General features: G+C 37.2%; 4 protein-coding genes across 5 annotated transcripts; 1 reads left to right on the top strand and 3 right to left on the bottom strand.

Moving 5' to 3' along the window:
- Positions 1–3,010: 3,010 nt before the first annotated feature.
- LOC149673964 (lysosomal acid phosphatase-like) lies at positions 3,011–4,531 on the bottom strand. The gene is made up of 5 exons (XM_089839804.1): positions 4,340–4,531; positions 4,111–4,200; positions 3,561–3,681; positions 3,387–3,478; positions 3,011–3,316 (listed from the first exon to the last, which is right to left on the bottom strand). The coding sequence occupies exons 1-5, from the start codon at positions 4,421–4,423 to the stop codon at positions 3,080–3,082; spliced, it is 624 nt and encodes a 207-aa protein (XP_089695930.1). The 5' UTR covers positions 4,424–4,531; the 3' UTR covers positions 3,011–3,079.
- A 222-nt stretch (positions 4,532–4,753) lies between these two features.
- On the bottom strand, positions 4,754–5,781 carry LOC149673963 (putative acid phosphatase 5). The gene is made up of 4 exons (XM_089840038.1): positions 5,527–5,781; positions 5,151–5,246; positions 5,007–5,087; positions 4,754–4,930 (listed from the first exon to the last, which is right to left on the bottom strand). Exons 1-4 carry the CDS (start codon positions 5,647–5,649, stop codon positions 4,754–4,756), a joined length of 477 nt encoding a protein of 158 aa, XP_089696164.1. The 5' UTR covers positions 5,650–5,781.
- Positions 5,782–6,491: 710 nt separating this feature from the next.
- Positions 6,492–8,999, bottom strand: LOC149673962 (lysosomal acid phosphatase-like). Its single transcript, XM_089839800.1, has 9 exons — positions 8,507–8,999; positions 8,023–8,118; positions 7,850–7,930; positions 7,616–7,777; positions 7,466–7,549; positions 7,208–7,297; positions 7,015–7,135; positions 6,840–6,931; positions 6,492–6,783 (listed from the first exon to the last, which is right to left on the bottom strand). The coding sequence occupies exons 1-9, from the start codon at positions 8,600–8,602 to the stop codon at positions 6,538–6,540; spliced, it is 1,068 nt and encodes a 355-aa protein (XP_089695926.1). The 5' UTR covers positions 8,603–8,999; the 3' UTR covers positions 6,492–6,537.
- Positions 9,000–9,800: 801 nt separating this feature from the next.
- On the top strand, positions 9,801–15,461 carry LOC149673961 (mitotic spindle assembly checkpoint protein MAD1-like). 2 transcript variants are annotated; one of them, XM_089839779.1, is made up of 14 exons: positions 9,801–9,818; positions 9,902–10,461; positions 11,229–11,411; positions 11,482–11,534; positions 12,307–12,378; positions 12,476–12,542; positions 12,616–12,746; positions 12,970–13,143; positions 13,271–13,357; positions 13,494–13,791; positions 14,162–14,220; positions 14,370–14,638; positions 14,727–14,917; positions 15,209–15,461. In XM_089839779.1, the coding sequence occupies exons 2-14, from the start codon at positions 10,009–10,011 to the stop codon at positions 15,377–15,379; spliced, it is 2,208 nt and encodes a 735-aa protein (XP_089695905.1). In that variant the 5' UTR covers positions 9,801–9,818; positions 9,902–10,008; the 3' UTR covers positions 15,380–15,461. The 2 variants fall into 2 exon arrangements, with proteins under 2 accessions (XP_089695905.1, XP_089695904.1); XM_089839778.1 differs by lacking the exon at positions 9,801–9,818 and having other exon boundaries at positions 9,843–10,461.
- The last annotated feature ends 515 nt before the right edge of the window (positions 15,462–15,976 follow it).

Genomic DNA, 15,976 nt, shown 5'->3' with positions numbered 1-15,976 from the left:
CGTGTTTATATGGAACATATACAGCCCGTCTATAGAATTTCCGTTAAATCTACTCAAACGAACAGCAATTAAGACAAGCATTTTGTATTCCTCGCTGCCATTTTCCAAGATGGGACGGACTGTAAAACTCTTTACTTTGTCACCCTCCTTTGTAAAACGTTGCGGGTTACGATGTTCAGTCAGTCAGGAAATTTTACATTTATAGATTAAAAAGAAGTACAGAAAAGGAGAGTGAATAGCCCCTTGATGCCCTAACAAAAATTATAACCCTTAATCCTTACTTCAATAAATTTACTTAACGTTATAATAGTAATATCTGGGGCCTCAAGCTAGTACTTGAACTTTCTGAAATATGTGAAAGATCATGTGGAGCTTAAAAGTTTTATTAGGCTTAGAAAATTTAAACGCGTCACACTCAAAGATCTGAACTTTTTTGCAATATTGTTTATTAACACATTATGTTAAGAAAACCGAGTTAAACTGTTCGGAGACAGATAAATCCGAGGATAAATCACGAGACTAAATTGTCCCAGGATCATATGTCACCTAGACGAAACGGTATGATAAATGTTTTGCAAGCCGCAAATGTTCAGTTTTACGTTTACAATAATTGCTAAGGACGCATAAAATAAATACTTGCAAAGGTGCGATAATTTCCCTGCATTTCGTTACTATTTATACTTTCTGCGCTTTCTTCAGCAGAAATTTTGCAACGAAATGTAGAGAAAAAGCGCGAAGTCAATCCCAGGATAAGAATCCCTCCTCCAATCAGCGTGTACTTTGTCGGTTCAAATCCGTTCAAAAAAACTTCAAACGCAAACGAGAACGGAATCAGAGAAATGCTCATCAGGGCTTGAATGCCGGAATCCCCGGCTTGATACGCTAAACTATAAAACAGGGAACTCACTGAAGTAAGCACTCCCGAAAAAGTTAACAAAAATAGGGACACTTTACAGTCGAGTTTAAATTCTCCATCTTTGTTCAATCCTAACACCTGAAAAATGCCAAATACCGCCATCGATACGTACAGAATGTAGTTCAATAGGCACAGATTTGAGACGTCAATTTTCTTTGACGCGAAACAAGCTAAGACTAACGAAAACGTTCCAATTAGGGCTATTAGGATGCCTTTGTAATTGACCGCGATACCATCGTTGAAGATGAAAGTCGGTTCACTCATAATAAAGACTCCCGCGACACCTAGAATAGCGGCGAACAGTGTCCATTTTTGTAGTTTCTTTTTTGTTACTATCGGTGATGTCAGGCTAACGATGATGGCGTTAAGCGTTAAGATGGCCGATGCGTCTGTTTGCGAGATGAAAAGCAAAGCAAAGTGTGACGATAAAAGGTAGCCCATCCAGCCGATGATCATCATGAACCCGAAAGTTATCTAAAGTTAATTTCATGATTAGAAACACTCAATTTTTTCTGTACATTTATTATAATGCTGGTATACTTTATAGCTTAAATCATTTGCTCCATCGCAAAACCCACAAAATGGCAGTATTTAATAATAATTTAATAATAAAAGGGGGGTTATTATGAACTCCTGATAATAAGAATAATTTAAGCTATGTCTACGATGGGATGTCCATGGTAAGCCCGTGCGTAGAAGGGTGGTGGCTAGCCCATATGCCAAAGCTATCTAACAGCGCCCTTTGCGATTAAACTATTACCATGCACACAACTCAGCAAGTTTTTATGTTTGGTAAGGTGAAACTGGTTAAGACCGCGGAGGAAGACTCCTTTAACAAGTGGGATGAAAACATTTACGCGGAAGAATTTGCTCCAAGGTTTTTTACCCGCTGCCAAAGTTCTAGATCGATCCCGGGACCTCTTGTTGCAAGACGAAAGCGATAACCACTACATAACATGTTAAATCTTACCTTATTCCATCGTAATTCTTTGATACTTGGGAGGTCGTTGAACGGTAACAATATCTGAATTAAGATGGCTCCAATTATCCATCGATACATGCTTAGAACTTCGACGTTGTTTAAGTCAAGGTATTTCTTTTGAAGTACTTGCGCCAGAGCTTCCAAAAGATTTCCAAGTAAAGAAAAAACAACGGGCCATGCGATAGCCCAGTTTTTGTTGAACAGAGAATTCATTGAGAATAACAAAATTCGCACTGAGCTTTAGCGCTTGTATTCATCAAATAAATCAAAACAAAAGTTGCAAAGGCGCTTTTTACCTCTCCGACTGATTAATGCGTCACGCAGAGGTATTAAACTGAACGTATCTGTCTGTGGATGGGTGTGTCTGTGTGCGTGACTGACACCGCGTTCGCAGTAATTTATTTCCCACATATTGCAACGTAACTCTACTTTAGTGATACCAAAAGTATATAGAGTAAAACAAAAAGTACACTTTTTTGAAACTTGTTCGCGCCTTGTAATATGAGAAGCCTTCCCGACCTTGGCACAGGGAACACGCTGTGAATAGGCTCATAAAGTAGCAGCCAAAAAAATAACGTTTGGATCGCCAGCATCATATACTACTTTCTATAAATCTATGACGTCAAGAACCTCTTCCCTGATTGGTTAGTTCGTGTATGGGGGTTGAGAGGAGGGTAGTTTGCTTCTCAGATTACATGTCGTCTACAGCCAAAGGCAGGGAATTGCTAATGAAGTGTACATTCCATATTAATTAAGCGACCGAAGAAAATTTGTCCTCTTTGTCCTCCGTGGAGAGGTTCGATACACACGGTTGTAAATTCATAATTGTACGTAACGTTAGAAGAAAATAGGATACTGTTTAACATCTTGCCACAAGTTGGGTGTTCCCTGACTGTTTTTCGGCGTTTCACACGTACCATTTAAACATAGTACGGGTAATAATTGCTACATCGAAACAACGAACGCAATTTAAAATGGTATAAACCTTGAATATTTCGTCTACTCTGTATGACATACTTTACGAAACTCTTTTATTATTAAATCTCATACAGATTTTGCTAAAAATTTAGGATTGAGTTTTAGTTCAGTAAGAATATTGAAGCCTTATCCGCTTTTGCTATTACTTAGTAAACTGTTTTCGAAGGTATTTTATTGTCAATGATAGACATTCAATTGTAGCCTTATTTTAATCTGGCGATGACATTTTTCAATTCACCAATTGTGCAATATTGTTCATGGCAAGTTGGTATTTGAAGCCATTCCGGTTTTGATTCATTTGGTTCCAAATACAGGAATTTGACCCCCGTTGACGTTGAATTTAACTTGTGTTTTTCGACGATTAACGTAGCTCCGAAACTTACTCTACCAACTAACTGGACTTGTAATAAACCTAGCAAACCTCCCAGATTAAAATCATGCTGAAATGAAACCCGAATTAAAAAGTTACGTTCAGAACAAATTTTATTAAAATCTAACGCAATTACTTACCGTGAAGTAGAAGAATGTGTTGATATTAATCTCAGTGTGCGTCGTTTTTCTGGTATTCTCCAAATTATGAACAATTTCGTTGAGAAGTTCACCTAATACGTTTATCGTATAAATTGAAATAAAGTTACTGATTTCAAAATTCAATTTTCAACGTTTGAAATAAAAACACTTAACCGGCACAAGCTTTGGCAATAGTTATGTTCTCGGAGTATTCAATGAAGAATGCGTTGCTCATTTCCAGCAAACTTGGGTAAAGGGAATCAAACCACGGTGGTAAAATCAGGGAATGATACATCTGTAAAAGGTGAAATTAAATTAAACGTATTGCGTATATTCATATCAGGGATAGATTTAATTTGAGTAGTAGGAATGGAGAACGGAGTATTCTGGGCGCGCGTCCAAGTCCCGGACCCCTCCTTTAACGCGACGGAGGGGTATGAAGGAAGAGGCGGGTCATAGAGACAGAGGTAAAAAGGAATTACGTATTTTTCGCCGTCCCGGTCAGCAACGCCATCAAAACGTAGTTTAAGTGAGCCAATCAGAAAATTTAAACTTTTCGTTACGTGTTGGAGGGAGGGGCTCTATACTGGGCTATGAGTCGGACTGAATTATATACTAACCGTTCTCCATTCCTAGTTCTAAAATTAAATCTATCCCTGTTCAAATTAAGTCATGTCTGGATCTGCAAGTTAATTGAATTGAAACTGAGTATGTGTTTACTCACCTCGCATTTCAATGATTCGCTAAATACCATAAGAGATTGAGTCGTAATATTTTCGAACCCGGTTAAGGACGAGGCGTTATTTTTAACATTCTAAAAGAAAAGTTAAACCTAGGAGTTTACCTTTAAACCGATAAGATAAGATACCATTAATTTGAAATGGGTATACAGAGAGTGTCCTGCTTAGATCACAAATTCATTTCGTTTCGCTATGACTTATTTCAACACATACCTGTATGAATTCCTTGGAGATGTGACGTTGCAAAAACTGGTCTATATTCCCAATAAATTTGAAGAAATCGCGCGTTTTCAGCATCTAAATAATGAAATAAACATATACGTTACACAGATTCTCATAAGTATCTCGTAAAAATCTCCTTTATTGGTAGCTTCACTGTTTTCAGATTGGCTTGGAGCGATTTTATTGGACTGAAAATAAAAGGTCAATACATCTTTTACATCAAGAGAGGCCAATGCAAAAAGGCATTTGTGTGGCAGTTGACCAAAATTCAACCCAAACTGAAACTATCCCAACCATAAAAGCTAAAAACTTACAGACATAAACATTTATGAATTAATTTTCTAGTAAATACTCAAAAAGAGATAAGTCGCTTACGATAGATGTTCAAAGTATAGGGTTTTCTGATTATACAATACTTGCCTTATCGTTAGGTGGTTGTAGCACGTCTATCGGTACTGGAGGCATGACGTTGATTGCTTCGTTGTATCCTTCCTTATCATTCCAGTGACTCGGGTACATTGCCGCTAACATAGCTTGTCCACTTTGAATGCAACGCGGTGTCGGTGAACTGCGCGCTAGAACCTTTCAACACATGATTGATAAAACTTTGTAAACAATTGAAGAGGGTAACTATTATAAGATATGTGGATGTTCTTACGGTTCTGTAATCGTTCTTGAGGAAGCTTCCATACCTTTCTTTTAATATTTGACCTATCAGGTACATTTCCATCGCTCCCTTCTGTTCATTAAGTTTTATTATTAAGCATCTGCATCTGCTCTTTATTGAATAGGTAAAGCTTACCTTAGTTAAAATACCGAGCCCTTGCGACAGAAAATCCATATTCGGGTCATTTGGATATGAATGGAAAACGGGTGTTCTCGCTCCATGTCTTGAAATCTTTTGAAAAGTAAGGGTGGTTATGGCAGGACCGAAGTACAGTATGGTGATTTTGAGTCGAAAAAAAAAATCATGACACTAATCGTATCTTGTAAACTGTGACCCCGATGGCAAAATCGATCTTAGAAGTTACATTTTCGACTCAAATTTATTTCCCATAGAACCCATCGTATTTCGGTGCTATCACCATTTTTGGAAACCCCTAGCTTTTTGTCAGCTACTTATCTCTTACATTAACAATCAAATGCATTTGAAATTTATAATGCTAGGACTTACTAACCACTTGTAACACTTCCAATGTACTTTCTTCCGTTTGATTTTTATGTAAAACGACGCAAATACTAACAACTAACAGTACTAAGATTTCAACGGAACACAAACACCAACTACAAAAGTTTTTCATTATGAATCATGCAACCGCGCAACTTCTAAAGAACGTACTAAAATCATCTTCATTCATTGATATATTTCGACTTTCTTCAAAGTGTTATTTATCTAATCTTATACGCTTTTATACTAACCTAAATCATTCGCAATAGTTAACTAGGCGTAAGCAATTTGGTATCGCACCCGAAACTTTGTCGCTACTTGTTAAAGTACTATCTTAAGTTGATGAGTGTATAAAATATTTTATATATAAACAGTTTTAATATCCTAGTTTCAATCTTTTGTCGTTTTGAGAAAGTTTTCAAGAAGGGTACTCGTCCAAGATGATATCGATATGGATATATATATAAAACTAGTTTATATAATTCTTATTCGCTATCATTTTTAAAATGGCGTCCAGAAATGTTACAGAGATTGTACATTGATTGTACGTTTCTACCCTTGAAGAAGAGAGGGATGGAGCGGTAACGTTATAGTCTGTACCTGTACCTACGGAATGGCAACGAAGTCCTCCCAGCATGCTCAGTGTTTCGGTAGGGTCATGCGGTATGGAAACATCAAGGATTCCTCCTGTGTCTTAAAAAGGAAGCTAGTTCTCAAACAAATACACTTAAAAATAGTACCGAAGAGTAAGGGCGTGCATGACTTAACAATGCGGCAGAGCGCCCATCATCATGCATACCGCTCCATCTTACCTCTATTCTCCCTGTTTTTCTGTGACAGACAAAGCCGAGTTCCTTCACCGCTTCCACTGTAATTTTAACTATTAACCGTATCATATGTTCGAGGTTTTCTTCAAATAACTCAAGACTTTATTACAAAAAAAAAAAACAAAACGACATAATTGTATCATCTAAGAACTTTTAATTATTTTTTATTTGACCTTATTCACGATTACCAGTATTTACTTAGTATTTGAATTAATTTTATACACTATATTTTTAAGTTCTTGTATGGTGCAATCCGCAACACACCCTGGCAATTTCAATTCTATAGGTACCGATGTAGAAGATGCCAAATAGAAAAATTTAACAAAAACCGCACCATTCGAAGATTGATATTTCTCAATTAGAACGGTGGCACCGAAAGGAGGTTGCGAATCCAAAGGTACACTTAATAATCCGAGGAATGACGATAAGTTGACGTCATGCTACAAAACAACATAACGTCATAAGTTATTCGGGAAATTATTCGGACTATTCTTACAGTGATGTAGTAAAATACGTCGATGGGAATATTGGTTTCCTTGGTTAGTTTCGGGAATTCCAAATTGGTAACAGTTTCATTTAGTAGTTTGCCTAGAATGTTTACAAAAATGTCCGACGGCGCTGCTCATATAGCGCATGCGTGTACATTTAGAATTAAGAAAATCTGTCATTACCAGCTAGGGCTTTCGCCACAGTCATGTTCGACGCAATTCCCGTGAAGTAACCAGTGTAAAAAGAATCCAGTCTTGAGTGAATAGTGTCGTACCAAGGTGGTAGTGTTTTATTGTGGTATTTCTGAAAGTTTCAATGTACGTGCATTTAGGCCTAATCTTATTTTAATGATATTTATAATTTGATTATGATAACCTCTATTATCAGTAAGTCCGCAAGTCCGTACAGCTCATTAACGGTGACGTTTTTGATGCCGGTAATGGCTTCGACATCTCTTTCGAGTTTCTACAAATATAACATAATACGAATGCCTCGGTAAGACTGTGTACAGGGTGTTTCTGAAAGTTCTTGAAGGAATTAAACCTAAGGGAGATGATGTTCCTTGGTTCAAAGAACACCAAGGCCTTTTCAAAAACACCCTGTGTGCGTGTTATGAAACTTAAGGTGTTTTACCTGTACTACGGGTTTAGAATATAGTTTGTTGAAAAATGCTTCATAATCTCCTAATATTTTCTGTAGTCTTGACTCGTCAAGCATCTAATAAACGGAAAATTTGTTTTTCTCAAAAATTGATAGCAACCTCAAAAATCCTCTAGAACTTACACCGTCACATTGAGGTGGTGCCGAGTAAAGAGGTACCGGTTGAACCAGCGAACTTTCATTTTGATTTTTTTGTTCGCTGAATAGAGTGCTTGGATATATTGCTGCCAACAAGGCTTGACCACTTTGAATGCACCTTGAAGCGTACGAACTTTGGGCCAAAACCTAAGTAAATGAAACAGCAAGAATCTTCTAAATTACGCGTTTAACATCTAGCCAATAGGATTTACAACATACCGTTCTGTAGTCATTTTTCAAGAATCCATTGTATCGTCTACGTAGTTGTTTTCCAATTTCAAACATTTCTAGCGTTCCATTCTGCTCGGACAAATCAGAATTTTTATTATATGTCTAGAACACGCGTATATTTATTCAAGCACAGCCTCCTGCGCATTCACTTATATATTTACCTTAGTTAACTGATTTTTTCCGAATGCCAAAAACTCAGTATTCGGATCATTGGGATATGAGGCGTAAAAGGGTGTTCTGGCTCCGTGTCTTGTTATCTGAACAGAAATTTATGACGCAAAACTTACAAGGAAAATTCCAGGTTAGATTTTCCCGCTAATATTCGAAAGTGCGTATAAAATATTGAATATTTCAAATAATAACCACGTATTCATCAAAATTATAAAAGAAGAAACAAGCAATTGCGTTTTTCTTACTGGGCCCTACACGTTAGGCTCAGGGGAACATCGTTTATCTTCGCAGAGAAGCCTAACGCGTAGGGTTTAGCGAGAAAATTATAGCTCGCATTTATTTTTAATTTTGTACTTGTAGATGGATCCAAGGTTCGAATTTAAAATATTCAATATTTTAGAGGCGCCTTCAAAAAATACTATAATTGTCTTTAATAATTTTATTTAAAAATTGAGCTTCATTAAACAAACTTACCACTTGTACTAAAAGTAGATTTGAGTCATTACTCGGTTTGGCAAGCGCGTTTTGTGCAATTAAGATTAGGTTTAGTAGCAAAATCATTACATACATGTCTTTACTGATGAGGATTGTATTATTGTAAACAATTTATGAGAGACTATTTGCGTAAAGGCGTTAACTACCGTTAAATTATAGTAATGCGCGCGATGTAACGACGCCTAGCAGTTTGGAAAGGCCGAAACGCTCTGAATTGAATTTCGTTTGATGTAGGTCAATGCTCAAACGATCCACTAATTTTATTGTTGCTACCTAACTGTTTCTAAACCCCAATCTATTCTATCGACGTTATAGAACTATGACAGATAGCAAATGTTGATCCTTCACTTAAAGGGAGAATGAAATAGTTGGATAATGATGTTTTAATCGATTTAGAGTGTTATACCATGGTTATGCTTAAAAAAGAACATCAAAATCATTAGTAAAACTTAACAAAAGGTATTTCCCAAAAATTTTCAGTTTCCAAGGGCTAAGCCTAACGCTCATATTTTTGTAAACCACCTGTGTATTTTATTCTAAATACCTCTAACCAATTCGGAAATATACTTTGCCAGGAAATATAAGTGCGCGCTGTTTGTTGAAAGCCCACGTAGTGTGGTTTCAGGGTCGCTAACGGTTTTCATTTAAAAATAAGAGTTAGGCTTAGCATCTGAAATTTCCGAAAGTTTGAAAATTTATTTAAAATTAACGAAATTGTTTTGGTTAAGTTTTTCCCGTCCATTTCATTCTCCCCTTAGTTTTATTTTTTAAATACATTATTATTAGATAAAATATTTTTAGATACAAAGGACTCTTCATTTTGAATAAGAAACTTTATCTGAAAATTATCTTTAGTTTTACATTTCATTTCGTAATTAAGTGGGATTATAATGCTTATGATAAAATTGTTGCTATTTCCACGTGATAAATATGTTCTGGCCATGTAACAAGAGTCTTTGTAAGGGATAAGTGTTTAATGTTAACAAGAATATTCATTAATATAAGCCATGCCTAGTTTAAATAAAATGTTGACATGATAAACCACAAAACTTGATAATATTTCAAGTCTCCAAAACCGTGAATAGTCTTGCTCAACTTGTTAAAATGTTGCCGGGGGAGGGGTGAAGTAGAGCGTAGCCTACGTTATTAACGTAGGCTCCGAGTAGAGATCAGAAAAAAGAGCCTTCTTCCCTCCGGCAGTTTTCCATGGAGTAGTGTTATCGGAGTAAAAAAGAAGTTTCGCTAAAAGTGTACTACACAGTAGCTAAATCTCCTCAAATATGTCTCCATGGTGAGAGATATGAAACTTTCCAGACATTGGAACAGACGACAAGATTGTTTACTTAAATTCTCGTGTTATTACACGGTTTTCAGTTGCCGTTTGTAAAGACAACGTGTGTAACTTGTCAAAATTAATTTGCAACTTTGGATAAAGTGTTATATTTTGGAAAACACGGCCCTGATATTATACATAAATCGCTATGAATGAGGACGACACTGTCACCGATTTGTTAAAAGTAGGGGAAGAATATTTGCGTAAGCAAGTGAGATTGGGAGAAAGAATTCCCCAAATGGCTTCAACATCAACTCACAGTCGCGGACCGGTACCTGTTTTTAATTTGGACGATTCTACCGTCGTGTCCAGTAAGGCAGCTAGTACAGTGCCTCATTCAAATTCTAGAAGTTCTAGTATCTCCCAAAGCATTGCTATGAAAAATTCATCTAGCAAGCGCCCCAACTCGTCTCAGTTAACGGACATTGGTCTCTCAGTTTCAAATTTGAAACGTAGGTTGACTGAGAAGGAGGCTGAACTGCATTACGCTAAAGCATTGAATGATCAATTGCAATGTAATTTATCGCAAAAAGATCCTGAAACAAAGATTAAGTTGATTGAACTTGAGAAAGAACTGGATATTATGAAGAATAAATTAAGTGTAAGTAATGATTTTTGTTTTAAAACATAGGTTTTATAATATGAGGTGAAATGAAAGAGAAATTGAGGGAATACATTGGGGATTCACCAAATAAATATTAACTAAAAGGAAAGAGTACTTTAGGCTATTGAGAATGGGCAATGGAGTGAAAATATCACCCCCTACTAAATGCCAGCCCTTGCATAACCATTCTGGCGCGTTAGTAAGTTAGCCGCCATTTTGGCGGAAATGGGAGGGTATAGTCAGGGTACATCGTATGCCACACCCCTCCGAACGTCATACCATAGAAATAGGGACGTGCAGTATAACATCACGCAACCTCATTCTAGCTAAAAGAAACCAAGGGGGGGGGGTGGTTCTGAAGCGGGGTTGAAATACCTTCTACCCCTCAAAAACGGAATGGCAGCAGGGGGCAGAGCTATGCCCGAAATACCATTTACCAAACCCCTACTGGAACACGAAGTGGGGAAGAATAGACAAATTCGGAAATTACAAACAGAAAAACCAACACACAGGGGCGAGAACGCCATTGGGGTAGTGTCCATTCCCTCTCGCCAAGAACCTACGCCAGAGGCAGTGCGAGTGCTAGCCTCCTGCGTGTAGTGAACTCGGGCTCCGTCTGGTGTTGCTTCTTGGCGTGAGGGAGAATACCTCAATGGCGGTCTCGCCCCTGTGTGTTGGTTTCTCTGTATGAATTTTAATGACGGTTTTCAAAGAATACCTTTACCTTTAAATTATCTCTTACAATTAGTTTTTGTATAATTCAGCATGAAAAATCCAGAAATCTATCTTTATCTGAAAAACTAAAGAAATTTGAAAATCAAGACTCTCAGCAAAGAGGCATGTTTGATGAACGCGAGGATGAACTAGAAATGGAGATTAAAAAACTTAAATCTCGTCTGCAAATTGCGACCAAAAAGGTCACGGCATTAGAGGGGGAATTGCAAGAGGTACATAATGCAAATAATGACAAATATATACACTCCATACATACGTCATTTCTGTAAAATTAATTTCTAGGAAAAATGCGCGAAAATTTCTATAAGCAAGGCATTTGAAAGTGAAATGATACAGTCAGTGCACATGTTCTTTTTTCTATCAAATTTAAATTAATCATTTTCATAGCAAGATTTAAGCATTAGCTTGTTCTTCATTTAAAGCAAAGCGCGGATCCCCTACAAGTTGACTTTCCTTACAAACTCCAGTTTTGGCTTGTTATAAGTACACTTATAAATCCCGCCCACTAGCCTTTGCCAAGCCAAAACTGGAGTACAGGGGCAAAGTCGCCTTGTAGGGGACTCGCTGGACCCGCGCTTTGCTTTAAGTGTAGTAGCTTTAAAAGTATTTGCTGTGGGAATGACCCTTCAAGAAAAGTTCCAGGCTATAATTTTATATTTTTTATTGAAAATAATGTATAAAATATTTCAAATTGGATGCATGGTTCCATAGCTTCAAGGTGACTTTCCTCCTGAACTCCAAGTTTAGCTTGGCGAAGTCTAGTGGGCGGGATTTATAAGTGCACTTATAAATCCCGCCCATAAATGCCTCCTGCTTTTGTCAAGCCAAAACTGGAGTTCGTAAGGAAAGTCACCTTGTAGGGGATCCACTGGACTTCAATTATTTTGTACGCTCTTTCCAATAAAAATTAAACTTTCTAGCCTTGGACATCCTTTTCAAGTAAAGCGCGGCTCCTATACCGAGCTAAAACTAGCCTTTACTAAGCTTATCACGCTGTGCAGCGAAAAAGCAAACTTTAATAGGTGGCAAGGGAGCCGCGTTTTGCTTTAAGTAATCAAGTAGAAATTAACTGCGTGAAATTTTTTAAACACTCCATTATGATCCAAGGTTACAGTCAGATCTTTCCATTATGGAAGATCATCTTAAAACGCAAAAAGAACAGTTCAAACTATTGACAAGGTATAAATTTTGCTTGCATTTGAAGTGTAACCCCAAATATGTTGAAAACCCACTTACCAACGGAATTAAGCCCCCTCATTTTTGGTTCCCCTTGCAGAACAATGCAAGATAGCTTCGAGATGGAAAAAAATCTCTTAACATCGAAATATGAACAAGAAATTGCGGTATGATTTAATCCTCAAGAACAGGGTTAAAAGGAAATGATCGAAAAACGTCAATGTAACAATATTATTGTAGAGTTTGCAGCAAAAACTCCGGGACCAAGAAGACTCGGAAATCTTTGTAAATTCCATGAAGTCCAATATTAAACAATTAATGGAGCGCGAAAAAGAAGTCCCAATTCTCAAAGAACAAATAAAAAAATTAAGGTGATTATGTTCTGTTCAGTTACTTCATGGTGGCTCTTGCAACATTGAACACTTTTAGGAGGATTTCGGTTTTTATTACAATATTTCGCATCACATACACCCAATGAAACCTTCCATTGTTTTATGAATATTCCGCACAGTTTCAGAGACCTCCAGGATTAATTAAACACTTATTCATAGAATACTGTCCAATGCTGCCATATATCTATATTTTTTTCTGCAGGGAGAATCAAGACAATGTAATGTTGCTAAATGAAAAAGTTAAGACATTGAAGAACCAGTTACGCAAAGAACAACAGACAAAAGATGAAATCACTAAACTAGCAGTTGAAAATCAGTCTTTAAAGTCGTCGCTCTACCAGTGGGAGGCTTTGGCTAAAAGCCAGGGGGAAGAATGGTTAGTACGTCAACCTACGCGTCAAATCACTTCATGGTCTACACTCACTTCCTGCAGCTATAACAGACAGACAATGTTGATTGTTTGTTATTTTAATTATTGGCTTTCTTTACATTTTCAATTACAGTTCTCCAACAGTGGTTTCGAGTCGATTAGCAGTTTTACAACAGTCGCAATTAACCTTGAAGGAGGAACTTGGTGCATTAAATACCGAGTAAGATTTCCTCAGTGCGCGAGAATTAGATTAAGCTCAAATGCAAAGTCTAGACACCCTCATTTCGCTCTCAACGGGAATGTTAGAGTATGCGTCTTGGATAATTTTTAAGAATGTTGTTCTATGAAATACGCAGGTTAAAAGTAGCGAAAGCTCATCAACAGCGCGCCGAGAACGAATCTAAATCATTGCGTCTTGAACTGGAACAAGTTAAAAAAACGATGGAAAATGTTAATCAATTTGCTAGAAAACTGCGTAACAGGCAATTGCTTCTCGTGAAAGAATGCGAAAGTTATAAGAGAATCATTTCCTCGTACGAAAGTGAAGTGACGGTGGATCTTGGACAACTCAACAAGGAACGCATTACCAACTTAGAAGCCTTAGTGGAAGAATATAAGAACCTTGTAAATCTCAATGAACCAGCTGGTCCACCGGTAAGAATATTTTTTTACTATACTTGTCCGCGAGCGCAATTAGCCTTATTCCTGATCAGCGCCACCTACCTATAGCGGTGACTTTGAGAACTACTGTAATCGGAAAGCCAATCAAATGTCGCTAAAATCTGGTGACGTCACTGACGGGCACTCTCGGGGTCTTACCAAAAATGACGTTACCAGATTTTAGCAACATCTGGTTGGCTTGCCGTTTACAGTAGTTCTCAAAGTCGCCGCTATGGGTAGGTGGCGCTGATCAGGAATAAGGCTAATTCCTAACCACCAAGAAACATTTTAGGCTTATTGCGTAAATTCTCCATTAATGTCAAAAAATAACACTATCCCCATTTGCAATGAAAATACTTTATAGGCAGCATCAAAACTTAGTGAAGAATTAAACTCGAAACAATCGGAAATTGAAAGATTAAAGTGAGCATTTCCCATTTAATATATTTGTGCTATAGTATTTAAGTAATTTGGAAGCAACAAAAATTTCAATATAACTGGATTATTTATATGGAAGTTTAGGGGTCTTCGAAAACACAAGTAACATTGTTCATCTAACTTTTTCGGTACAGTTCACTAGTTATTTCACTACAAGCTAACATCTCGCGTAATAATGAAAACCCTTCGGGGCCAGGCAACGAATCAGACTATAGAGTGTTGCACTTCAGAGCCAACCCAGTGACATTCGCGGAAGAGAGGAGACAAAAGGAAATAGCCGCTTTGAAACAAGAGAATGAAAAACTGAAAATGAGAATACACTTGTTAATTGAAAAGGGTGCGGATGCTTCCAGTTTGGCCGCCGAAAATACCTGCGAAATTGCCAATTCTGAACAATTGACAGGTTGGTCTTACACTTTTGTTTGCAGTAGTCCCTGAGGTCCATTTAACATTAGTTACTTTTGCTACTTTGTGTGTTTTGATTTGATTAGCATTGCGTGAACAATTGCAATCCGCTGAACATAAAAACAAACGTATGATGGAGGCCTTCAAGAGATCCAGTTCCGAATTTCGGGAGACATGTTACCTCCTAACCGGATACAAAATTGACTTAATCGCGCCCAAAAAATATAAGCTGACGCACGTATTTGCTGATGCACCTGGTGATCACCTCTTGTTTGAAGTAAGTCAATTGAACTTTATTTTAAAATGGAAGCAATAGTTCCGTCGTTTTATTTTCACATTCAAAGTTTTAATAAGTTAATTTTGTTATTAAAAATCTAAAGTCTTTCGAAAATGGTATGGGACACAGCTGGTTAATGACGTCGTAATTGTGTCCGTGTCGCCATATAGTAAAGATTTGTAGGTCGCGACTGGCGTTTGTTACTTCATGTAGTCTATAGAATGACGTCATAACTGTGTAGCTTTCTTCAGCTTTTGAAGGTTCTTAATTGTAATTGAATTTCATTTTCAGTCTACTGATGATGGGAAACTACTACTTTTGGAGACAGATTTTTCTAAAAGCATTTTACCGTTGATTGAGGATCTGTTAGGCCGACAAAATTGCATCCCGGCATTTCTAAGTACCTTAACTTTAAATCTGTATAGCAAACAAACGGTAATGTTTGCGTCATTCTCAAATTAACATACAATTGCAAATTCTACGAGACTTTCAACTTATAAAAATGATGTACTGAAATTATAAACAAGTTGTTTAATTCTCAAAACTGCCGGTAATAGGGATATTGGCCCGCTCCTATACCAGTAATGTTAATAAAAGGGGCATTATTGTGAGGCCTACCATTGCGCCAATTAACAGACAACATCGTCAACGCAATTGGAAATAATGTGGCCTATCATCAGTGGTGTGCGAGTCCCGTTTTTTCGGTTTCGAGCCGAGTCCGAGTATCGAAACTAATTTCTTATCGAGTATCGAGCCGAGTCTCAAATATTGACTTGTCGAGTAGCAATTTTGTAAACTTCTTGAAAATAACGAAGATGTTCAATTATCTAATATCGAACTAGTTCAAAAAGATTGTTAGTGATCAATTAAACATTGAACAGGTGATTTTCAAAATAAATGATCATGAACTCATCGTCTGCTATAGTTGTAAGCCTCGGATTCGAGTATTTAAGATGTTAAAAAGCTACTCGAATCTGTCTCGAGTATCTCAATGTGTTGTTATCGAGTATTGAGTCGAGTACTCGGCTCGATACTCGAACTTAACGAGTACTCGCACAC

The sequence above is a fragment of the Phalangium opilio genome, unplaced genomic scaffold (assembly GCF_054372755.1).
Source record: "Phalangium opilio isolate 3A_F unplaced genomic scaffold, DU_Popi_V2 ptg000048l_1, whole genome shotgun sequence".
NCBI classification, from domain to species: Eukaryota; Metazoa; Arthropoda; class Arachnida; order Opiliones; family Phalangiidae; genus Phalangium; species Phalangium opilio.
This window is presented reverse-complemented; position numbering and strand designations above follow the sequence as displayed.